Source organism: Schistocerca cancellata, chromosome 7 (genome assembly GCF_023864275.1).
Source record: "Schistocerca cancellata isolate TAMUIC-IGC-003103 chromosome 7, iqSchCanc2.1, whole genome shotgun sequence".
In the NCBI taxonomy this organism is placed as follows: domain Eukaryota; kingdom Metazoa; phylum Arthropoda; class Insecta; order Orthoptera; family Acrididae; genus Schistocerca; species Schistocerca cancellata.
Genome location: NC_064632.1, coordinates 29,653,994 through 29,681,076, shown reverse-complemented (window position 1 = coordinate 29,681,076; position 27,083 = coordinate 29,653,994). Strand labels below are relative to the sequence as shown.

Below are 27,083 nucleotides of genomic sequence, written 5' to 3'. Positions count from 1 at the left end.
CCCCTTCCCTGCTCCTCTCCATTTCTGCTCCTGGTTGCCCCCCCCCCCCCCCCCCTTCCCACATCCCGATGCTTTGCCTGGTGGCAGTTTTGTCATGCCTTGCCTGGAAGTTTAACGTGTAACTGTCTTTTCGTACTGCCTGACGGCAACTCAATGTACCATATTTACAGTTAGCCTCAATCAATCCTTTTCCTTACATTGTTGATATTTCAACCTGGAGTTTCAATTATTTGAATTTTGTTGATCTACACTCGCTACTGTGGCTCCTAGGGATTTTACATTTTCCTTTCAAGGGACCTGAGATCCAACTGTGTTACAACTCTTAGTATTGGATGGTTTCAGTTAACTATGTGGTTTTAAATATTCTGTTTGTTCATACTTGCCAAGTATGGTTGTTAGAGTTCACATCTAACTATTAAGAGACTTAAAGAACCCACATTTTAGTAAGTGATGAGTTTCATTCACTATATTTAGTAATTTTAGTTTAATGGGGACTGGAAAATCTATTGGAGGATTTTTACCAACTGCACACTAGGGAATTTAGTAATGTAATGAATATTTGCTTTTACTGATCAACTATTAATTTCTTAAAATTGTCCACATAAGAATTGTGTCATTTTTCATACAAAGTGTTGCAGGTAACTAACTGTTCCTGCTTTTCATGTCACTCATCTGTTGTGGATGATGAGGGCTGCTACCTTAGTAGAACCATCACTCTCACCTACTGACTAGCCAATAAGGATATATAACCTCAAGTTCCTGCAATTTTTGTAGCTCTGTACAGCATCACACATTGTGAATGGAATCAGTCACATCCAGCAGAAGTGTGGTTGCGCTGATGGTTTTAATGTGATGTGAACTTTAATTAATAATGACAAGTGCAAAGTTTTTTCAAATCAAGGAATGGATATGTTGTAGATATTAGTGCTACTTGGCATCAATTTGTAACCTAAATAAAGTGAAAGCATCTAGTCTGAATATGTTAGATCCGCTGAACAACTAACTACCAGCAATGTTAGGGTGCAAGCTACTTGCTTGTAAATTTTGGCAGCTTTATTTGTACTCCTAGTGGTATCCACTGGTCATTGTATAATACCAGTTGCCTCTCTGCATTCTGCAGCCAAGGGACACAATCATACTGTTAAGTGTACCACTTAGTTAGTGATACTGCTACTGCGACTCCACCTGGAACTCCATTTGTTGATTGCTCGTGATTAGTTTAATGATCAGCTTGGTTGGAATTCCATATGCTGGTGCTACCAATGTGAGGGTGAGGAGCAAAGCAACAAGCCATATGATTACTGATGACTGCTTGCTCAGACACATGGTGGCCTGATTTGTGGCATGTGCCACACTTCACAATGTAGTACACACATTGGTAGTGTTCATGTTCTGTGTAGTTCTTGAGGCACAATTCATGTCACTTAACATTATGAGGTCATCGAAGGAATACCAGGGAGGAGCGACTGTGAAGTGTTGCCTGTAGTGTTGATTGACTGTGAAGTTTTGCTCCTACTGGTGAACGATGACAAGCTGTACACTCCTATATTAGTGTGGCTACCTGTCCAGCACTGGGCAAATTATTGGCTACCTTATCCCATACTGCTGGACTTTTATTTGTAAGACCTCATTGGGTGATGGATCTGATAATGCTAATGCTTTCATCTGAACTTGTTTGTCCAGTGTGAACTTTACAATAATATCATGAAGTAAAGATTGTGTGTATAAGACACAGCAAGATGTACACACTAAATTACCCTGGCAGGATAAGCCTTGCAGTTCTGTGACCCAAGTTGAATAGGATGAACCTGGCTCTTTTGTACAATGACTCAGTTTAAGCCTACCACAGTTCTCAAGTGAGTTGGACAGCTGTAATGCTTAGTCAGTAAATCACAGGCAACAGAATATTCCAGCATACTGCAGTCTACATTTACATTTACATCTAAATAGATAATCTGCAAGCCACCATACAGTGCATGGTAGAGGGTACAATGTACCATCATCAATGTTGTTTTTGAATATTTGTTAAGTGGAAGTGGCTATTTTAAATGCTTGTATTATTTGTAAGGCCTCATTGAGTGATGGGTCTGAAGATGCTAATGCAGCTAAAGTCTGTAAATTCTGAATTAGTTCATGTAACTGCCAGCTAGAAAACAACATTATAGTACTCTGAGACACTGGGTCAGAAACTGTATTTGCCTCACAGTACATTACGATGATGATGATGATGATGATGATGATGATGATGAGGTCCCATACTCCGAGGAGCGTAGGGTATGATGCGGGAGACCCGCACCACCAACTAGGCAAGGTCGTAGTGGACGTGGTTTGCCACTGCCTTCCTCCGACCATAATGGGGATGAATGGTAATGATGAAGACAACACAACACCCAGTCACTGTGAGGCAGGGAAAATCCCTGACCCTGCTGGGAATCTCCCCCGTGCGCGGGAAATGAGAATGCTACCGCAAGACCATGAGCTGTGGACACAGTACATCAAGAAACACCATAAACAGACATTTCAGTGGTTGCAGATATGTTACTGTTAATGTTTGTTGTTGTCATTATTGTTGCTGCAGTAATCATGAAAGATGTTACTATTACTGCTGCTGCTGCTGCTCCAACAATGCAAGGAATTATACCTCCATAGTAATCAAACAACGCTTTTTGGGAATATTCATTGTTGTCACTTTAATAGTAGTCACAAAAGAAACATTTGCATCTGATGACTTATGTGGAGCAGTGAAGCTGTGTAGGTCACAAGATGAAGCAGTCAAACTGGAGCAGCACAAGGTGCAGGAACTCTGAGGTAGTCCAGATAGCAAGCAGAGTGTCAATGATGATTGGTAAGGTACCAACAACCAGAAACAAGCCAAAGTTATACAGGAATGCAAGCTTTCTTGGTGAATTTCATTGATGAAATCTTCTTGGATTATCAGCTGAGTCATGGCATCAGGTTGATGCAACATTTCGATTTGTTATCTTCAGGTGACTTCGACTGAAGATGATGAATAGAAAACGCATCAAAATATTGCAACAGCACAACACCATGGCTATACTGATAACCTCAGGAGATTTCGTCAAGCCAAAGTTGTTACAAGTCAATTCTGCAGTATGGGGTGTTCAAGAACTTTGTGTGTAAACTAGAGCCTCTTGAGCCTTTCTGCCTCACACCTTATCCCGCCCTCGTTGCTTGCAGCCATGGAACTTTCATCCAGCCCAAACAATAGAATGGTGTTCGACGTAAGCAAAAATGATAGAACAGTCTGGTTCATTTTGGATGCTTGTGTTACAAAGAAAATCTTGGTGCCTAGCAGAACTTAAAAAAATCAAATAAATAAATAAAAAAGAAAGAAGCAACCTAATGGATGTATGAGGAAATACTTATCCAATACTGCCATATTATGATTGTTGCAGCATGCTAGTACACAACTGTTTTTTTTTAACAATGAACTGTGTTTTGTGACGAGATAAGATTCATCAAATTGATCAAATCAGTAACAGTGCATGACAAGTTTACTGCTAATGTGTTGTCCTGGAAGAGAATAATGACAGATCTCCTGTGCAGCCTAATGGAAAATGACCTACAGAAATGTTTTGAGTAGTGATAGGAACAAATTCAGACATAATGTAAAATCAAGTGGGTCCTTCTTTAAGGCAGCCAGAATTAAATTGAGATATTTGGTAAGTTCACAAATCTGTGACACCAGTCTAATTGTTTCGTGTCACACTTTCCACATGATTTTTTAAAATGTAAATACATAAAACTGCAACGAGTCACTTGTTTTGAAATAGTTATTTATTCATCCCATGAACCGGTTTTCGAACCTTTTCAGGCTCAGCTTCAAATGGTTTTCCAGAAGTTACTTAACTATTTCAAGCATAATGCTGGGTGCTGGCTCTGTGACAAGAAGACTGAACATGCTTTAATGCATAGCCATGAGTATTGTTTATTTGTAGATTTGGATCCAAAATTTAGTTTTGTACTTACTGCAACATTATGGGCAGCTTTTGTTCTTAGTATCCACCTGTCTGCTTCTGCTGTTGCTGGCCATTTGGTACCACATCACTCACTTTTATACTATATGTGTGCATAAACAGCATGAAATGAATAAATAACTATTTTTAAAAGTGAACGGTTGCAGTTTTATGTATTTACATTGAATAAACAGTCACAGGTTCTAAACCATCCATAAAGGATAAGCTTACACCATGAATGATACAGATTTAGCTCAACAGCTATCTGGCAGTAGAATGGTTGGAACTAAGAATTTTCAGACACATTATTCACACTCGGAAACAGAAAGTAGTTCTATACTCCCATGTGTCAATGCATGTGCACTAGACGACTGTAACTTGCTTGTGTGAGGAAGGCAGTACAGAGTATGCTTTCCGATTGTTACTGTTTATGGTTTATTGCTGTTGCATCTGTGGCCAGCAGCTAACTTCAGGTTTTCATTTTTGAGATTTTGCAAATTTTTCAGTGATTAAATTTCCATAAATGCGTAAATTAAACAAAAGAAATATTTTTTGCCAACAAACTTCCTACTATAAAAGCTGTCGGAAAAAAGCATTCTTTGTGCTGATTGCTTTGTATCTATAAATGGAATGGACCAAACAAATATTAAGCATCCTAATTGAAACATACAGTGAGGAAAGGTGTCATATGACAATCATGACCAGGTAAATTGGAAATCTTTTATTCCTGAGTAAATATTCTTATAACTTTATATGTGTGATTTTTGGTTAGTATATGTAGTGCTGTAATCAACAAAAGGCCACTGCATCTTTTGCTTTATTTCTGATGTCAAGAAGGACAAACTTGCAATAGTCAGCGAAAGAGTCCAGGCACAAAATGAATGAACAATTGGTTTAATCCTTACCTAAGACTTGGTGGAACTTCCTCTTACATTACTCTCTCACTCGGTGAATTCTTTCCTTATTGATCGACAGCAGCTTGTTGAAATAAGCCACACCCATACTTCCCAAAGTTCTTCATTAGAGAATATATGCCCAGCAAGGATTGAACTCAACATCATGTGGCTATTCATCAAAGTTATCACTCCCTAATCCTAAGCTTTACAGACAATGCGAGGGGAATACCTCCATGTGCAAAATGCTATTCTTGTGCTACGACGATTCCCAAAATAAAACAAAGTTTCACACTTACTACATTTTCACAGTTCTTGCTGTAAAACTGCCGCATCGGGCAAGACATTTTAATGTATTACTTCTTTACCACTAAATTCATTCATGACACATTCTACAGACACTATTCACACATATCACTAATTGTAGCTGGAAAATTGTATCATTGTATGACTCATAGTTCAGGAGATATGACGTTAAAAACAATGATATGCATGAAAAGCTGATGCATCAAGCATAAATTTATTACTTCTTTACTACAGCCAGTTTCCGCAGCACATTTTGCAGACAGTATCCATCTATGCCAATGAATGTACCTACAATATTATATCACTGTATGACACATAGTTCAGCAGATATGATGTCGCACATGTTGAACTCTGGCAAAACCAAACTGCAGGGAGAAATTTGCTAGAGATACGGGAGAAATATGTATACAAAAATGTGGGAAATATATTTAACATACGTGAAATATGTATATGTGGGCAAAGCCATGGGCAAAAAAGTTCTCCACTACCCCTGGATGAAATTCAACCAAACTTTGTACATATATTATTTATTACCTGAAAAGAAGTGCTGTGGGAGTAAGAACCAACTACCTCCTACTGAAGTGTGGGTGATAATGTGGAGACAGAAGAGGGGAGGAAGAGATGGACAGACAGAGGAAGAAGGACAACAAAGTCACAGATGTGGGGGAGGAAAAGGTGGACAGAGCGGGCGACAGGTGGAATGGACAGAGTAAGTGAGGTGTGCCTCCTTGTGTGTGTGAATGGTGTACGTTGCTGTGACCAAAAGCTTTATGTAAGTGTCTTTTAATTTTAATTGTCCTTGTCTGCAACTTCACTTGTCTTCTTTACGGTAAGTAGCAACCTGTCTTTTCATACATTGATGACATTCCTACCTGCAGTTTCCTCTCTCTGAGTCTGCAGTTCTAAACATACATGCTTGGGGCACTGCTGCATATGTGTACACCTTAGGTGCATCATGCAGTAGGGGCCTTAGTAATATGAGCAATCTCTTGTCTCCTGTTTGTTTTCCTTAAGCTGGTCAGAGTTTTATTCTAAAGCTTTGCCTTTTGGTTTCAACATGAGTATTGCACAGTATATTTCTACTTTAGACCAGCTAATTGAGACTCACACAAATTTATGTACATTCTATATTTGAAGTTACACCTATGTGAGAAAAAATATATTCTTACCAAACAAAAGCGCTGGCAGGTCGATAGACACACAAACAAACACAAACATACACACAAAATTCTAGCTTTCGCAACCAACGGTTGCCTCGTCAGGAAAGAGGGAAGGAGAAGGAAAGACAAAAGGATATGGGTTTTAAGGGAGAGGGTAAGGAGTCATTCCAATCCCGGGAGCGGAAAGACTTACCTTAGGGGGAAAAAAGGACAGGTATACACTCGCACACACACACATATCCATCCACACATACATAGACACAAGCAGACATTTGTAAAGGCAAAGGCAAAGCTTTGCCTTTACAAATGTCTGCTTGTGTCTATGTATGTGTGGATGGATATGTGTGTGTGCGAGTGTATACCTGTCCTTTTTTCCCCCTAAGGTAAGTCTTTCCGCTCCCGGGATTGGAATGACTCCTTACCCTCTCCCTTAAAACCCATATCCTTTTGTCTTTCCTTCTCCTTCCCTCTTTCCTGACGAGGCAACCGTTGGTTGCGAAAGCTAGAATTTTGTGTGTATGTTTGTGTTTGTTTGTGTGTCTATCGACCTGCCAGCGCTTTTGTTTGGTAAGTCTCATCATCTTTCTTTTAAAAAATATATTCTGTTGCTCAGAGTGTTCACTATCTACAGGAATGTGCAGTTGACAGGTTTTTAAGTGTAAAATTTTGGATGAACCCGTTGATTTATCTTCTCTGTATCATTAGTTTGGAGGGGATCGAGCCTGAGCAGAATAAGAAAGTTTCTGTGAAGGCTGTCCTGTAACTCCACACTAAATATCAATTGAAATCCTCTATGGGAGTGTTTAATTTTATCGACATTTTATTTACGCATACGCAAGTTGTTAATAGTCAGGTGATACATAGGCTGTTAGTACAAAATCCGAATGAATATGAACAGATAAACGTGTGAGATAATTTAGAAGCCTAAAAGATGAACTGTTGTGTTATTCACCTACTGTGTTACGTGGATCTGATCAAAGATTTTTACTTATCAGTGGTTGCATCCCCAGCTGAATCAGTTGCATGATAGTTCAGTGGACTACCTTCAGTATGCCAGAACTCTGTCAACAATTAAAAGCACTAGCTACTAAATTCTAACTGAAAGAACTTTTAAGAGTGGCATCAATAAGCAGAGTGAGTTGTTCCATCAAACCAGATGTACAGATTTCCCAAGGAAAGAAACAGATATAAAAAATAAAAAGATCTGTGTAATAGCCCCTGTACATGACCTTTCAGGATAATTTGTATTCCATACCCTGTCACTCAAATGTTGTCTTAACCATGGACATATTGAACTAAGGCACTGTATGCACAAGATCTGGAGTATTTTTATGGTTAACATAAGCAGCTGTTTTTGTGTTTCTAGGAGGAGCTGTCAAAGAGTTTTTTTTTTTTTTTTTTTTTTTTAAGATTTTGACTTGCAATTTATTTCTTGGTAGGTTGAGAACAGAAGCCACTGTTTTGGCATCAGAGGCAAATGGCAGCTATTTTATGTGTTTCGTAATTTTTATTCAGGCACAGCATGTCAGTGTTTAGGTTTAAACATTTTTTACTGCATAAGCATTCATTTCTCTGTTAACACTCACTTCCATCACAGTGTCTTCATACGAAAATAATACTATTATAGCATGAGGAGCTGCTGATGCTTCAAGTAGTACAGATCAAATGCTTCACAAATGAAGTACAAAATTTTATTTATTCTGACCAAAACACACTTTGTTAAAGAACATGAATTAATACATGAGAGAAATCCATCTTTTAAGTTCCACTATTTAAATGTTCATGTAAATTTAATGAAAGTACATAAATGTGGGAAGCTGCACACACTGATGATACAACAGTGGTGGTAGCCTGTAAGACAACTGTGATAGCTATTCATGCAGCTGCTTCAGAAAGTCTCCGAGTAGATGAAAACATGCCTGGCATATTTAAAAGTGATTGGTGGGATGATGATATTGCCACAAAGGTGAAGGAGAAAAAGGAGGCCTATGCCAGATGGCTTATAGTAGAAGTAGGTATGTAAGACTGAGGGGGGAGGCAAAGAAAGCAGTACTTAGAGCAAAAAATGCTAAGTGGGACTTTAAATGTGCAGAAATTAACAACTGCACAGGGAGTTCAAAGTCCAACGAAGCATGGATGGAAGATGATAAAACAGCTGAGAACAAATGACAGAAGTAGTATGAGCTTACAGCTGATAAGCCTAGATAGATGGAAGACATACCATGAAGAACTGAATTTCTGAATTTCAGGATATATGCTCCTTTGCAGGCAACAATTGTGATACACAAATCCAGAAGATAATAGCAGCGAAAGTACAGGATATATTTCAGCAATTCAAAAATGGCAAAGCATCAGGACCTACGGCTGCATATAAGGAGTTGTTGAAGGCTTGGTCAAAAATATTATTTGAATATCCAAATGCATTATTTGAACATCTCACAAAGCTATTTAACTGCTGTCTTAGTGGAGAGGAAATCCCTGTTGAGTTTAAAGAAGGGTTCATCACATACATATTTAAAAGGGGAAGCAAGGATAATTATGAAAATTATCGAGGCATCACAGTTCTCAGTTCTATACTGAGAATATATGGGGTAAGATGCTTAAAACTAGAATTCAGAAAGAAACTGAGTACGTAGAAAAACAGAGTGATTTTTGGCAGGAAGGTCTTGTATTGTAAATATCTGCAGCATTAGTCAGGTGACTGACAGTAAACTAGCACATAACTTGGAGAAACACATGGTTTTTATAAACATGCAGAAGGCTTATGACAGTTTACCACTTTCTACGATGTGGGAAGCAACGAAAAACTAGAAGATTCATAAATGTTATGTACAAGCTGTTAGAAAGCTGTATTCAGATAATATTTGTTGTTTTAAAGTTGGAAGTTACTATCACAGAAACTTAAGGTTAGTAAAGGACTGATGCTGTTTGGCACCTACCCTCTTTAAAATATTTTTGAACGAAGCACTGAAAAACTGGAGAAGAAATTGCAAAAACATTGGAGTTAGAGTAGGTGATGACACACTGTTCTCCCTAAATTTTGCTGACAATCACGTCATCTTACCGAGGAAGAAGAGGGTGTGTCTTGTATGTTAAGAAAGCTTAAAGAAGGTTATGAGCAGCAGGGCATGAAAATTAAGTTTACAAATACAAAATACTTGGTTGTTGAAGGTATAGCAAGGGTAAGGGAAATGTGACAATTAAGCAGTACATCATGAACTGTGCGGCTGGTCCCGGCGGAGGTTCTAGTCCTCCCTCGGGCATGGGTGTGTGTATTTGTCCTTAGGATAATTTAGGTTAAGTAGTGTGTAAGCTTAGGGACTGATGACCTTACCAGTTAAGTCCCATAAGATTTCACACACTTTTTTTTAAGCAGTACACTCCATTATTTGGTATAAAATGACATCAAGGATATATGAGGATATACAGAACTATGGTTGAGAGTTTTTTTCTCTGTATGGTGTTGAACTATGGGAAGTCTCCAGGATCAATGTGAAGAAATTAAAGGCAATGGAAATGGAGTTTTTGGACGAATGATTAAAATCCCTCTGGGTTTTGTACTGCATCACTGTATAAAATACTTCAATTATAAGCTACATCAAACCATGGAAACTCCATGTTGTAATGACAACAATGTAAGGAAAAGATAGATTGCTACTTACCGTAAATATGACTCATTAAGTTGCAGACAGGCACAATTAAAAGATACTTACATACAAGCTTTCGGTCACAGCCTTTATCAGAAAAAGAAAGAGAAATACCATTCATTCATACAAGTAAATACATATCTTGCACACAACTGCCAACTCTGGCAGCTCTGGCTAGAAAGTCTTTCCCGAGGAAGGCCACTGTAATATAGTTCAAACATTGGTTTTAAGTTTATAGTTAAAGTATTTTGTACAATGCAGTACAATACCCAGAAGAATTTTAATCGTGACCTGGTCTGTGGAAGCCAACATAGTTATGTTTTCAGCCATGAAGTTGTGAAGTAACAAAAGAGACAAAATAAGAAATTAAGTGCTATGAGAACAGATGGGATTTACAAAAGATACTATAGATGCAACTAAAAATAAACAGCTAGCATTGTATGGACAACTTAGAAGAATGCCAGATGAAAGATGTCCCCTAAAATACAGCACTGGAGACCTCCAACACACAGAAAGATAGGAAGATCCCAGCTATGATGGAATGAGGTATGTGATGCAGGACAGGGAAATGCAGGAAGAGGACTGGCAGGGTAGAAGAAGATGGAAACTTGGATGCAAGAGATGCCGCATGGTGTAAGGAACTTGCAAAAAGGATAAGAAGAAGAAGACCTAGATGCAGAGGATTGGTAACTGTATTAGATATGTAAGTAACATATTTTACTGGACTTAAATTTGGAAAGAAGGAAAAAAGAAACACCAGTAATGTCACTTAGCCGAGCTGAGCCTATAAGCAATGTGAAACTTCTCACTAGTAATGGCACAGTTGAAGGGAGATCATGATGGTACCACTGAAAATGTTTTTATCTGGGCGAAAGCATCCTGTAATGATATTAGATGACGGTGATCAGATAAAGTGCTCATTTTCTTCATTAATGAAGAGTGATGTCTTTGAAGTGACATTATTACTAAATTATTTACATGATTTGGTTAAAACAGGTTGTTCTGAAAATGTAGAACACTTCTCACCCTATGTATAGGTTGCCTCAAGCCTTTTGGGTCAAATTGAAACAGGTGATAGTAGGTCCACAACTGATTCTATTGAGATAGGAAACCAATGTTCAGAAAAGCATATTTATTGTGTTATGGACATACACAGCGTACACCACATAACAACAACATATCTCATTGCAATTGTTCATAGTGACGACTGCCAGTCTCAATGTATGCGTGGCAATGGCACACTAGTTCTACATGGCTTTCATACTCCATCGTCTTGACATAACCCACAGGAAGAAGTCCGTTGTCCAAGATCACCTAACAGGACCTTATTTACTGCCTCCCTGTTTCACTGGTCCATGTTACCTGGTGTTCCCATGAGATGTGCTGCCACTGTTCTTGGAGACTGTAGCCCTCGTTGTCTGTGAAGGGATGTGGTTTCAGCAGGACACTGCACCACCCCACTTCGATGTTAATGTCTGCAAGCACCTGAACAACACGTTCCCCAATCACTGAATTGGAAGGGGAGGTCCTGTCCCATTGCCAGCACTTTCGCCAGATCTCACACCTCCACCTCTGGTCCAAGCTGCCTGTCTCCTGGTATGACAGACACCAGGGTTTTTTGAGAGATTGCAGTAGAATTTCAAATGCTGTTGCCAAGCATGCAATGAGACTGGCAGCTGTCACTCTGAACAATTGCTATGAGATACACTGTTGTTAAGTGGTGTGCACTGTGTATGTCCTTACCACAAAAATGTGCATTTCTGACCACTGGTTCCCCATATCGATATACTCAGTTGTGGACCCACCATCATCTGTTTCAACTGACCCAAAGGTTTTGAGACATCCTGTTATTTAATACTGTATATCGAAGAAAAAGGAGAGGATGTTTAATCATGGGTACCTTCTTTCAGGAAAAGTTTAGTTAAGACTTTATTCTGTAATTAGTTTGAGGAAATCTGTGAACATGTAGAGGTTGGATCTGTGAGGAAGTTAAAAGTAACGAGTTAAAGAGCTATGAGACACATCACTGTGATTGTTATTTTGGACATGGGTTTCCCATAATTGGCTAAATCGGAGTGGCTAAAATAATGTACAACCACTTCAGTTGTTGTTGTTGCAATAGTTGTTGACACAGTAGTGGTTGTTTTTGTTTTTGTTGTTGTTGTTGTTGTTGTTGTTGTCCTCAGTCCAAAGACTGGTTTGATGCAGCTCTTGATATTAGTCAATGCCAGACAAAACTCGGCTACATATTTGTTTGGGTCAGAAACAAAGCAGCAAACAACTGTTTGGGTATTCTAACAAACTGAAACCAACAACAATGGTTTGTTTTTGAAGTGCCTCCATCAAAATGATCTTTCATTTCTTTGGTAACAATGGATATGTCGCAACTATTACTCTATTGAATAACAATTAATTTGAGTGATATACAGGGACCTGTTTGCCTCAAATTATCAATGAAATCAGGAAAACAATGAAAAATGTCACATCCACCTCCTCATAACAATGTCAGCTGTCACAAAGTAGCTAACAATTCATTATCTGATGGAGAAAAAACTTCTAATGGATGTCTCATTGTATTTATAGTTTTGAATTACTGCCAAACAGTTTCTTTTTGTTTCCTTATGATTAAATGATGATGGCATCCTCTTGGGTAAAATATTCCGGAGGTAAAATAGTCCCCCATTCGAATCTCCGAGCGGGGACTACTCAAGAGGACGTTGTTATCAGGAGAAAGAAAACTGGCGTTCAATGGATCGGAGCGTGGAATGTCAGATCCCGTAAAAATTGGGCAGGCAGGTTAGAAAATTTAAAAAGGGAAATGGATAGGTTAAAGTTAGATATAGTGGGAATCAGTGAAGTTCAGTGGCAGTAGGAACAGGACTTCTGGTCAGATGAGTACAGGGTTATAAATACAAAATCAAATAGGGGTAATGCAGCAGTAGGTTTAATAATGAATAAAAAAATAGGTGTACAGGTAACCTACTACAAACAGCATAGAGAATGCATTATTGTGGCCAAGACAGATACGAAGCCCACACCTACTACAGTAGTACAAGTTTATATGCCAACTAGCTCTGCAGATGACAAAGAAATTGATGAAATGTATGATGAGATAAAAGAAATTATTCAGGTAGTGAAGGGAGACGAAAATTTAATAGTCATGGGTGACTGGAATTCGGTAGTAGGAAAAGGGAGAGAAGCAAACATAGTAGGTGATTATGGATTGGGGCTAAGAAATGAAAGAGGAAGCCGCCTGGTAGAATTTTGCGCAGAGCATAACTTAATCATAGCTAATACTTGGCTTAAGAATCATAAAAGAAGGCTGTATACATGGAAGAACCGTGGAGATAATAAAAGGTATCAGATAGATTATATAATGGTAAGACAGAGATTTAGGAACCAGGTTTTAAATTGTAAGACATTTCCAGGAGCAGATGTGGATTCTGACCACAATCTATTGGTTATGAACTGTAGATTAAAACTGAAGAAACTGCAAAAAGGTGGGAATTTAAGGAGATGGGACCTGGATAAACTGAAAGAACCAGAGATTGTACAGAGTTTCAGGGAGAGCATAAGGGAAAAATTGACAGGAATGGGGGAAAGAAATACAGTAGAAGAAGAATGGGTAGCTTTGAGGGATGAAATAGTGAAGGCAGCAGAGGATCAAATAGGTAAAAAGACGAGGGCTAGTAGAAACCCTTGGGTAACAGAAGAAATATTGAATTTAATTGATGAAAGGAGAAAATATAAAAATGCAGTAAATGAAGCAGGCAGAAAGGAATACAAACGTCTCAAAAATGATATTGACAGGAAGTGCAAAATCGCTAAGCAGGGATGACTAGAGGACAAATGTAAGGAAGTAGGGGCTTATCTCACTAGGGGTAAGATAGATACTGCCTACAGGAAAATTAAAGAGACCTTTGGGAAAAGGAGAACCACTTGCATGAATATCAAGAGCTTTGATGGAAACCAAGTTCTAAGCAAAGAAGGGAAAGCAGAAAGGTGGAAGGAGTATATAGAGGGCCTATACAAGGGCGATGTACTTGAGGACAATATTACGGAAATGGAAGAGGATGTAGATGAAGATGAAATGGGAGATATGATATTGCGTGAAGAGTTTGACAGAGCACTGAAAGACCCGAGTCGAAACAAGGCCCCCGGAGTAGACAACATTCCATTAGAACTACTGACAACCTTGGGAGAGCCAGTCCTGACAAAACTCTACCATCTGGTGAGCAAGATGAATGAGACAGGCGAAATACCCTCAGACTTCAAGAACAATATAATAATCCCTATCTCAAAGAAAGCAGGTGTTGACAGATGTGAAAATTACCGAACTATCAGTTTAATAAGTCACAGCTGCAAAATACTAATGCGAATTATTTACAGACGAATGGAGAAACTGATAGAAGCCGACCTCGGGGAAGATCAGTTTGGATTCCGTAGAAATGTTGGAACACGTGAGGCAATACTGACCCTACGACTTATCTTAGAAGAAAGATTAAGGAAAGGCAAACCTACGTTTCTAGCATTTGTAGACTTAGAGAAAGCTTTTGACAATGTTGATTGGAATACTCTCTTTCAAATTCTGAAGATGGCAGGGATAAAATACAGAGAGCGAAAGGTTATTTACAATTTGTACAGAAAGCAGGTGGCAGTTATAAGAGTTGAGGGACATGAAAGGGAAGCAGTGGTTGGGAAGGGAGTGAGACAAGGTTGTAGCCTATCCCCGATGTTATTCAATCTGTATACTGAGCAAGCAATAAAGGAAACAAAAGAAAAGTTCAGAGTAGGTATTAAAATCCATGAAGAAGAAATAAAAACTTTGAGGTTTGCCGATGACATTGTAATTCTGTCAGAGACAGCAAAGGTCTTGGAAAAGCAGTTGAACGGAATGGACAGTGTCTTGAAAGGAGGGTATAAAGATGAACATCAACAAAAGCAAAACGAGGATATTGGAATGTAGCCGAATTAAGTCGGGTGATGCTGAGGGAATTAGGTTAGGAAATGAGAGACTTAAAGTAGTTAAGGAGTTTAGCTATTTGGGGAGCAAAATAACTGATGATGGTCGAAGTAGAGAGGATATAAAATGCAGACTGGCAATGGCAAGGAAAGCGTTTCTTAAGAAGAGAAATTTGTTAACATCGAGTATTGATTTAAGTGTCAGGAAGTCGTTTCTGAAAGTATTTGTATGGAGTGTAGCCTTGTATGGAAGTGAAATGTGGACGAAAAATGGCTTAGACAAGAAGAGAATAGAAGCTTTAGAAATGTGGTGCTACAGAAGAATGCTGAAGATTAGATGGGTTGATCACATAACTAATGAGAAGGTATTGAATAGAATTAGGGAGAAGAGGAACTTGTGGCACAACTTGACTAGAAGAAGGGATCGGTTGGTAGGACATGTTCTGAGATATCGAGGGATCACCAATTTAGTATTGGAGGGCAGCGTGGAGGGTAAAAATCTTGGAGGGAGACCAAGAGATGAATACACTAAACAGATTCAGAAGGATGTAGGTTGCAGCAGGTACTGGGAGATGATGAAGCTTGCACAGGATAGAGTAGCATGGAGAGCTGCATCAAACCAGTCTCAGGACTGAAGACCATAACAACAACAACAACAACAACAACATGTCAAACGAAAAGTGTGCAAAAGCTATTTCCATACCTCAAGACACTGTTGAATCCTCCCAAAATCATGTTATTGAGGCACCAATATCAGTGTGTAAAACATGTTTTCATTACTGGTTTGAACACATGCAAGAAACTATAAATTTTAAAGCCAGGTATTTTGGGAAATAATATTAACAAACAAAAACAATTTTTGATAAAATTCTTTATTGTTTTTGTAAAACTTAAAAGATGGCCCTTATTACTCTGCCAAAATGTGCACGTTAGATAATATTTAGTGATTTGTGTGCAATGACTGTATCAATAAGAGAAGAAGTGGAACGTAAAGAGTAGGAAGGAAAATGTTCTACAGCAGGGAGAAATGAGACACACCGTATAGGAAGAGGAGACGACGGAGTAGGTGTTAATATGTGAACGAAGCCAAGAAAATGAAGAGGGAGTAAACAGACAAGAAGAATGTGGCCCACTGATGTAGCAAGCAATGAGAGTGAGCGCGAGCTAAAAGGGCAGAAAATACAATTAATTCACACAGAATATAAAGATGAACTAAAATTTCAAGTAATTAATGGGACAGCCTAGTATATGTGTACATGTATAGAGAGTAAAATCAATGTCTTACTCAACACATGCAGTGTGACCTGTGTCACTACCACTCACAGTTGTGTGTCAGCACCTACATTTAAAATTCACCAAATGTTACACACAAAGAATACTTACAGTGCCTGGTGCATCTTGAAAGTTCCGTAACCTTTCAAATATCTTCTTCATTATCTCTGGTTTATGGCATACGAAGTAAGAATTTTTGCTTATGTGATGACCATATCTGAAAATTAAAATTTCATGTTACAAAAAGCTCACACACACACACACACACACACACACACACACACACACACACCACAAACGATGAGAGGGAGAGGCAGATGCAGCGGGAGGGCTGACACAAAGGAATGGTCGAGCTTTAACAAGAAAGCAACAACCTGTACGAAAGTTTCTATCCATTCAAAGATGATGAAGCTATCTGCCTTGTGTGACAAAATGAAACATTGTGTGCTGTGAATAGCTTCCCAAAATTCTAACCATACCTGATGAAATCCACTGTAAACAGAGTTTCAGCTATAGTTGAATAGAACTGATAGAGACAACTGCAAAAGTGCCACAGCAAAACCATACTGAACGCATGCATGTCACTAATTTCACAAAAGTCATTTAACACTATTGGTGTGGCTATACACTTGCTATTCTCCTGATCTTGGATCCTCAGTTGCCTACCACTCACGTTCTCTAAACATCATCATATGAAGAAACTTCTTCAATAAAGATGATGCTTTACAAAATGTCTTGGTACCATCTCCAACTTCACTTCAGCACATTCCTTCAAATGTGAAACTGATTATGGAGTAGAATAAACTGCTTATTAATTTCTACATGCTATTCAAATGCAATACAACTTTTATCAAGCCATAAAAATCCAACATCTATTGAATCAACCGTGTATGATGAGAGATTAAGGCATGCAAAGTAATTTAAATAACACAAACACGCACATGCGCACTTGAAAATGCAAACTCCAGCAATGTACAACTTTGAGTTGTTGGGTATTCTGCCAGATATCAGTGTCATTCTTGCATGATATTTCAGTAACATAACTGTCTCGGGTAGCACCTGATGGGAGATAAGAAGTTACGTTATCAAAATATCTTGCAAGAATGACACTAATGTCCGGTAGAATACCAGATACCTCAAAATGTCCACAGATCACCGGGAAAGCCTGAATAATTACAATGTACATCACTTATTACATTGATAGATGGAAGATCTTTAATAATTGATGAACTACTTCCATTAACTGCAAAAACATGCGTGTTGCAATGACCATGGACCCAGAGCCCTTCCAACATTGGCTTGTTGTTTCATCTATAAAGGACTAACAATAAATTCCTATCTGATATTGGCTGGCTGACTAAAACCTGCAATACTGCATAATCAGTTTAAACGAGTAATCCTACCCCCACAGCACTTGTAAAATGCAGCTCACAAACCCAGTCTATCTTGTGAAACCCTCTTTATATCTGTATTAATGCCACCTGCATCCACTTGAAGCTAGTTACTGTATTCAAGCATTGGTGTCCCACAAAAATTTTTACCTCAGCATCCCCCCCCCCCCACCCTCCTCCCTGTCTATCTATCTTCCCTTGAACATCAAACTGATGATTTCTTGATGCCTCAGGGTGTCTTTTCAACTAATCCCTTCTTTTAATCACATTGCGTACAAAAACCTTTTGCTCCCCAATTTCAATTAGTATCTTCTTGTTACTTATCTACTCTATCCAGTTAATCTTCAGCATTCTTTGCAGTTCCAGTCTCCTGTTGCCTGGACTGTTTATCAGCCAAGTTTTCAAAGGAGAAGTAACTGTGGACGAGGATGTATGTGGTCATGGTCAATAGGAAGGAGGTTTTCAGTTTGGCATCACTTGAGCATTGGGTGAGGTAGTGTTCAATGGCAGCAAGGCCATGGGCATTGGATACTAGGGTAGAAGGAAGTGACACTGACAAGAATGAGGGCACCAAATGGTGTAAGGAACAGGAACCATGAAGATGTGGTGGAGGAAATGGTTGGTGTCTTTTATATAGGAGGGCAGGTTGTGGGTAATAGACTGAAGGTGTCAGTACACAAGAGCAGAGATTCTCTTTGTGGATACACAGTAACTAGCTACAATAGGGTGTCTAAGGTGGTTGGGTTTATGGACTTCAGGAACCATATGGAAAACAGTGGTGTGGGGACTGGTGGGGTGAAAGGGGGGGGGGATGAAGGGAGGGAGGGAGAAAGTATATAAATTCATACCACTCAATTTCCTTATTAATGTGGGTCAGAGGGATAGGACACTATATCCATTTTTGGCCAAAATGAGATTATTGGCACAATCATATAAGTTTCTTGTCCTCTACTCAGAGGTATACCACACTATGTCCTAAATCGAATATTGGCGGAGTTACGGTGCAATGAAATAACACCAAGTCCACTTTACCTTAGAGGTAAAGTGCTGTATACTTCTGCACACTCTGGTGGCGCTAGTGTGAACTAAGGTCAGTCCTTTCAGTTTTACATGGGATTTGACAGTGTTATCTATAGTGTAAACTATCATACTATTGGCAGCGAAGAAGATGCAGGGAAGCATTTGAGTAACTATGAACAGGGTTACTCCGATGTGACAAAACCTATGAACCTTCAAGTGGGATAAGTTCTGATTCGGATGACAATCAATCAAAGAATAGGTGAAAAAACAACAGTAACGTTCAAACTGTCGCAAATGAACAACAAATACCACATATACTAGAGGAAGATTTATACTTAAGCAATGATAGCGAAAGTGCTGTAAAAAGTTGTGTAGTTTTAGAAACGAATGAACGTGTGGAAAGGAACGTAAACAATAATACTAATATTCCACAGCATGGTAAAAAGTGCGTAGTTCATGCTGATTAATGGAAATGTAACGTCTGTAAACTCAACTTAGCTGGTGGGAAGGAATATGTCAATACAAAAGGTAGGACTGTTTCTGTTGAAGAACTGCAGCCTCCGTGCATGTGTAGGATGAAATGCTCAGAAAAACTGTCTGAAACTGAAAGACATACTGGCATGAGGAAATGTCTACAGACATGAAAAGGCAATTTGTTGGCGCATTTGTTGAGCAACGTAGTACAGCTCGTTCAAGAAAAAGAAATTTAACCCCGAATAAGTGTAAAGAAAACACTCTAAGCTACTATTGTACTGTAAATGGTGGATGAGTTAAGGTGTGCAAGATCATGTTTTTGAACAATCTTTCTGTCTCAAATACAGTTGTAGTAAACATTTTAAAAAACATGGAGCCAGCTGGAGTAGTAAGAAAAGATCAAAGGGGTAGCCATACTCCAAGCAGAAAAACACCTGATGAAACTGTTGAACATATCAAAAGACATATTTCTTCTTTCCCACATCATGAAAGTCACTACAGTAGAGAACCATGTGTCAGGAAATATTTAGGACCACAACCGAACATACAAAAAATGCATGACTTATACATAGATGACTGTACTCAAAACAATATTGACCCAGAGATAAGGAGTAAAAAATGGCTGTATGCAGGTATCTTTAATAAACAGTTCAATTCGTCATTCAAACCATCTGAAAATAACACATGTGATACATGCGACATGTTTCATGTAAAAATGAAAAGTAATCAGACTCCAGAAGAAAAAGAATCTGTTGAAGTTGAGTGCACTCCTCATCCGAATGAATAAAAAAACAGGTATCTGCTAAAAAGTAATGACACTAACGAGGCAAGAGGAACACCAACACACAAAGTGTTCACCGGAGACAGTCAGAAATGTTTGCCACCCCCATTCATATCAAATAGTATTAGTTTCTATAAAAGGACACTTTGGGCCTTAAATTTTATCTCATTTGATGCATCAGATTCCTCAGTTCACTGTGTGATGTGGGATGAGTCAAAAGGAGGGTGAGGCAGAAACGAAACTGCATCAGCGATTTTGAAGTGGGCAGATAGTGTCATACCTGACAGTGACATGGAAGAAACCACACTTTGGACAGACAATTACTACAGACAAAATAAGAATGTGAATATTACAATGTGTTTTTTCTGGTTACTGCATAAGTATTCACAAATTAAGACCATAACACAGAAGTTTTTACTAAAAGGCCATACCCATAAGGAGGCTGACAGTGTTCATGTGTTGATAGAAAGGAAACAGAAGAAATTGAATAATATGAGTATTTTAACACCCTGGGACAGGCAACAATTGGTAAGACACACTTCCAGCAAGTACATTGTTTATAACATGGAACTTCAAGATTTCAAAAGTTTTCATTCACTGTATGCCACAAAAGACTCTCAAAGGCCTCCCCTTGTTTAGAGGAAAATGGATATGGAGAACAGGCCATTTTTATTATCAAAGTGTGTGCAATTACAAGTGAAACAGGAAAACATGGGAATTCTGTACTTCAAAATATCTTTCAATGGTGCAACAAACAGGCTGACTTCATTATGTTATGCAGACATGGACATACATTTCCGGCATATCTGAACCAACTCTCAGATGTCCGAAGGCGTATTTCCCTGCATAAATATAATGATTTAATGGCACTGTTGCCATATATCCCTTCAGTTTGTCATGCATTTTATAAGAACCTAGAACATACACGTAATACAAACATAACAGGCTATTCAGAAGAAGACATAGAAGTGATTTACAACCAAATGTGACATTTATGTTCATACAGCAAGCTGTACCACAGTGTGATAATGTTCTGTTCATGAAATATATTCTTATGATGAAATTAATGTGATTGAGTAATATTATTCATTAAATACCGCAACATGTTTATGAGAGGTATAAAACACCATGCCCATTATATATCAGCAAAACTGGTACAAAAAGTACAAAATGAAAAAAGGCTATTACATGTGATGCAACATGATATTAATGTTCAAGGCACAGTATAACACCTTCAAATTGCCCTCCTGCAAAATTTAGTAAATGTGGCAGTGTCCTATACCTTTGACTCTGTGTACCAACTAAATATGTTAAACTAGCACTGACTGTCTTCAAAGTAGGACACATTTTGTTCCACATGTAAATGGATGCACAAACATCAGGACTCAGAACATTTCTACAGCCATTCTTTGTTAGATCGCACAAGAGCACTGCATTTTGGGATTACAGCAGAGTACAAGAACATGCTTATAGTACACTATTAGTCCAATGCCAATAAGCAGATTTCAAAACTTTACACAGTGTAAAAGGCACGCTTCAATGTTGAAAGCACTACTGAAAAAATATGTAACAAATACCTTCTTAGTAATGCAATCTGTCTCAGACTGTTTTCTGTTGAGATACTAGTCAACCTAATTTGAGATCATGTGTTTCTCAACATGAGATAAAAATCGTACCAGTTCGAACTCATCCTACACTCTACATATTGTGTCAAATCTCTTAGAAGAATAAATGGAGTAGCATTATGTGCTGTCTTTCATATTCTTCTCACATCACACGTCATTGAGGTTCAGACTTATGAGGGAAGCCCAGAAAGTAATGCACCACTTTTTTTTTTCTTCAATAATTCTTTATTGAACATAATGAGAATTGTACATTAAAGAACGCTGTTTCATCTACACACCCTATTTTTCCACGTAATCTCCATACCATTCTATGGCCTTCCTCCAGTGCGAAACAAGGGCGTGTATGCCCCTTAGGTACCAATGCTTGTCCTGGTAGCATGGTAGCATGGTAGCTGTACTCCTCATCGTCCTCAAAATGTCTTCCACGAATGGCATCTTTTAATGGCCCAAATAAGTGGAAGTCACAAATGACAATATCAACTTGCTGCAACATGTCAGGTGTGATAGCCGTGGATGGTCTCCCCGATCACTGCAAATCGTGGAGCTCCACCAACCCTTGATGACCTCAACCAACATGCCCAGCGACTCACTGTACTTCTATCAACAGCAGATGCTCAATAGACTTTGCACAAGTGTGTGTGAATATTCCCCACAGTTACTTAATCTGTAGTGATAAATTCAATGACTGCACATTGCACAGATGCAATTTTGAAACTGTCCTGCAGTTACGCTCACTCAGGAGACTTCAAATAATACAAACATTTTGCATTTGCAGTATTATTTTTGGCTGAGAGAAAAAAGAAAGTGCTGTGCATTACTTTCTAGGCAACCCTCGTAATTAACAACAGACTCTCCATACTTCATTGTGTAATCTTGGAATCACCAGTGGCATTTTCCTTGGCAGTATATTTATCTTAACAAACGATGTTCTTAAGTTAAACAATCATAGCTCAAAAAATCAATCCTTCTGTCTGTCTCTAAATCTTTCATATTGGAATGTTCTTCTCAGAAAATAGTATCTAGCTGAATCACTCTGAAAGGTCCATGACAGCAAGTTATTCCATAATAACGCAAGGCAGTGCTCACAGAAGAAATGCAAAATGATTATGAGATATGTTATTGCACACTAAAACTATGATAAAAAGCTTTTTGTAATGCAGTGCAGGCTGATCACACAAAACTCAATGTGAAAAAATATAAGGGGCTACATACTTTGTATACAGATCATTCAGCTTATCAGTGAGGGTCAACTGGTTTGATTGCAAATACGCCACCATTTCAGCTACACGTATTCCAGCTGAAATTCCATCTTTGTCAAGCACTGCTGTTCCAAACATAAATCCAATTGCTTCTTCAAATGCAAAGATAACATGCTTCCCTTCTGCAATAAGTTGGTCAGCTTTATTTCCCATCCATTTAAAGCCTGTCAGTGTTTCCTGAAATAACAATAAGTGGTCAAACAACAAATTTTGTACATCAAATATTACATGCTGCATCTCAGTGGTATACGGCTTACCCAGGCGAGTGGGGCTCTGCCTGGGCAGATCCTAACTTCCCTAGGTGCACATGGACCTTCTATGGAGCCTACTAGTCCTATTAAAGGCACTCTCAGTGGATTGTATGGACCACCAGTCAGCACTCACACCCAACCCAACAAACAAAAGTAACTGCAATAATGTAATAAAAAGTTAATGTAAATAAAACAGTTAATTGCATATGATATCTGACTAAGAACAAGTTCAACATTTAAATGTACATGTATTTCTTATAATCAGTACTAAAAGTTTTCAAGTAAAATTAGAGTCTGAATGTTGTTTAGAGATGGGTTTGTCATGGCACTGTTAGTTGTTAGTCTGAGCAACAGTATGGTCAGAGGCATGACGAAGTGTGCCAAGCTTTGTGAACAGTTTACTGTGTTTTGGTTAACAGGTACTTGTAAACTGACATATCTTAATTTTGAAAAATATTTTTATTTGCTTTGAGTGTGACCCAGTTGGTGCACAAAATTGATAGCTAAGCCTCTGTATAGTTTGACAAAAGATTATACTACAATATGGACTGCGTAAATGGAGTAGTTGTAAAGTAGTATATAATAACTAGTGAGAATTCATTGGCATTGTATAAATGACCAGTTTACCCCAAAGAAATCTTTGAATATCAGTAATAATAGGCATGTTGCGTAATTGTGGAAACAAATTGTTATATTTACCACCCAGTTCTGAACAGCCTAAATTTTTATTTCAAACAGTGTTTCTTTTAATCAGTCATCACTGAAAAAAATTTCCAACAGGCTATATATGAAATACTGTTCTTAACAGATGGATTGGAACACATCAGAACTATCTTGACAAGCAGAACATATGACAATATTTAGTTCTACACTAAATAAATGAAAAAATGATAACAAGGGACAAACAAAGAATTTTAATAGCAAGCATCAGTGATGATTCAATTACTTTCATTATTAGACCAAATTTTACCAGCAATGTCCTCAGACTGAGTAAAAATTTTGTTTTCAACAATTTGTCAAGTAAACACCCAAATGCAATTTATTTATTTATTTATTTACTTATTTACATTTTATGGCCTTCATTGGACCACTCTGGCCAATTTTATACAAAGAATTTTTCAGTTTCTTGTCAGCTCACTCTTGTCAGCACACTCACTGATACTACATGTACCACGTGTGTGACTGACTAGCAGTTACTCCTCGCTGGGTGATGCTGCTGTCACCTGGATGGGTTTACATCAATAGTAGGTCAGTGGTCATAATGTTCTGGCTGATCAGTGTAAGCACCAACTTGTCGGCAAGTGATCAGTTGGCATTCATACATTTCCTATCAGCTTGCAGGAAATGCGGAAACATGAACTATGCCAAAATCATTAAAAAATGTGTCCAAACAGGGCCAGCACACTGTTATTCTTTTCTTGGCTGGAGAAGGCTGGGGCATCATGTTTGTTAAAAACAACTGTTGTGGAGTGATGCACCAAGTTCTACACTTGTCAGTGATTCACCAGTTGATCTAGGAGGCCGGCGTCATCCTTTACGCTGACTCAAGTGGGAGGCACTTGGGCACCCACACTATACTCCTGATCTCTATCCATGTGATTATCACACCTCTGGTTCCTTAAAAAGGCTTTGAGGGGTAAACAACAATTTTGCCTGATAGGCGTTCAGGTTCTGGACTGAACAGGCTTTGGGCAGAAACCTTTTGGTAGGCCCTTTTAGAAAAATAAAAGGATGTGGCAAGTGATGAGGGATAAAAATAAAAATAATAAAATAAATAAATAAATAACAACAATGAGAAGCTGAGGAAAGAGCTGAAGGCAAGGGAAGGGAAGGTCATTAGTTTCGAAGCAGAAACTGGGAATAAAAGAATGAGTTTAAGGATTCTGAAGATAAAATCCATAATTTGAAAGGAGACTTGGAACAGCAGCTTAAGGAACACATTAATAAAAAATATCTTGCAACCTATTTGGTGAGAATTCTGAGACATTGCAAAAAGGCTAAATTCAGTAGACTTCAAATTGGACAACAGGATTCACTACATCCTATTGAATTTATAAATGATTTAATGAGGAGTATGCCGATGAGTTGCTCTGATGCCGAGAAAAGACAACTCAGAGATAAAGCATGAAAGCCACATATGGGGATATGAATGTTTTGTTAAATATAGTACTGATCAAGTACTCATCAAGCCAATGCTATTAAAAATTTTATTAGTAGTTCAGAATGAAAGAGGAATGTGGAAAGTGTCAAGTCACTTTGTGGAAGTTTAAAAGAGTTCTTAAGAAGGGAGAATCTATAACAGAAAATATTTTCGAACAAGTTTAGGCAAGGAAGCCCAAAAGAAGCTCAAGTGAATAGGAGGGGGGCAACAAGGGGTGTGAGTGTAACTTGATGGCAGGGAGGACCCAGAAGCAGAGGTGAAGGATATTCATGTGATTATAGAAGGGATGATAGTCTGGAGAGACCAAATATCCAAAGGAGAGATGACAGTGAGATTTCTGCCTGTAGCCTTTGGGAAAAACAGTAGTTATGTATTTAGTCACATCTGAAATTCAAACAGAAGACAGATGGAGAGGAAGGAAACAAAAATAAGTGGTTTAAAAATGACACAAACAGTAGCCACTGTGAATAAGAGTAGAAGGAATTATTGGGGAATAGCAAAGAAAAAAAACCAAAGGAATGAATAACAAGGTGGTAATGGTGGAAGAGAAAGAGTTGAATGCTGACGAGATTACAGTCATAATCTAGAAAGACAGGAAGTAGATGGGTTTGGAAATAAGAAATATGATGTATGGGAAGGAGAAGCTTCATGTATGGACTTCTTAGAACTATAGAAATATAGAGTTCTATACGTTAAACCAGCAAGACCAGAGAGAAAATGAAATAGCATGGGATGTCAAAATCTACTGGATTAGCAAGGGGCTGATTAATGTGGCACTAAAAAGCAAAGCGATATTTGTGTCTGATGTGGTAGACAAAGACTAAGTGAAGTGAAAGCTGAGAGGATAAAAGAAAATGGGTTGAAGAGCAAGAGGAGGAAGAAACAGAAAAAGAAGAAGAGCATGATGATGATAATGATGATGATGATGATGATGGGAGGTCAAAGAATGGATGGGAGACAATGATGTTATTGGGGATAAAGTGGATAATAGAGAAGAAAGTGATGAAAGTATCAATCAAGAAGTAATAAGTGAAGAGGAGATTGAATGTGTAGTGGAACAAGAGCAGGAAGTGGGGGATTAGGCAACAGGCAACACATAGAAAGAGGGAAACCAAATTAATAGTATCCAAGGGGAAACAGATGATGGAATAGGAGGTATTAGAAAATGTTTAACAGGAAGGGGGGAGGGGGAGGGATTTTATTTTAGAGAAGAACACTACCACCACTTTGAGAAAAGTCATGAATACAGCTATGGCTACTAACAGGCAACATGACAAAAGTAACAGAAGAGAAGAAAAGTGAGCCACCAGAGAAAGAATGGAAATGAAAGAAGAATTGGGATAAAGAAGTCAAGGTTCTAGAAGAGGAAGAAAAGGACACCATATAAGAGTTTGGAACGTTGGAAAGAAAATGTGAATTCTTTTTGGGCAAATAAACATTTGAATAAGCAGTTGCTAGAACAAAACTGTTCAGGCTTTTGTGGCCACTTGTTGACATATTGCCTGTTGGCTTCTGTCTTGAGATCTTCAGGACAAAATGACATCCAGGTCAGCTTGGATGTTGTTTCTTTGCTTTCCAAAGTTCCACTTAGTGACTCTGGAGCATATTGGTTACATTTTCCTGCAGTACACAATGAAGCTAGTTCATGCATAACTTAGGCCCGTTTCACACTGGGATACTGGTGACGGTCACCAGCGACTGTCACCGACAGAGAGACATTCATTTGAAATGAAGCATCCACACTGGGACACTACACCACCTCACCTAGCCACTGTGACCCAGCAGTGACTCACCCTCACTACATGTGACGGACAAGATCACTGTGTTTACAGCAGTCACCGCCAGACATGCATTAGTGTGAATTGGAGTGTTCACACTGGGACACAGTTCACAGACACAGCGCT

General features: G+C 38.5%; 1 protein-coding gene across 3 annotated transcripts in view; it reads right to left on the bottom strand.

Moving 5' to 3' along the window:
* LOC126091854 (phosphopentomutase) overlaps positions 1–27,083 on the bottom strand; it is a 122,986-nt gene that overhangs the window by 41,478 nt on the left and 54,425 nt on the right. For all 3 annotated transcript variants that reach the window (XM_049907120.1, XM_049907119.1, XM_049907121.1), the window contains exons 8-9: positions 22,721–22,944; positions 16,329–16,434 (exon numbers count right to left, since the gene is read on the bottom strand). In XM_049907120.1, the coding sequence (XP_049763077.1) occupies positions 16,329–16,434; positions 22,721–22,944 (330 nt within the window). The remainder of the gene's footprint in view (positions 1–16,328; positions 16,435–22,720; positions 22,945–27,083) is intronic.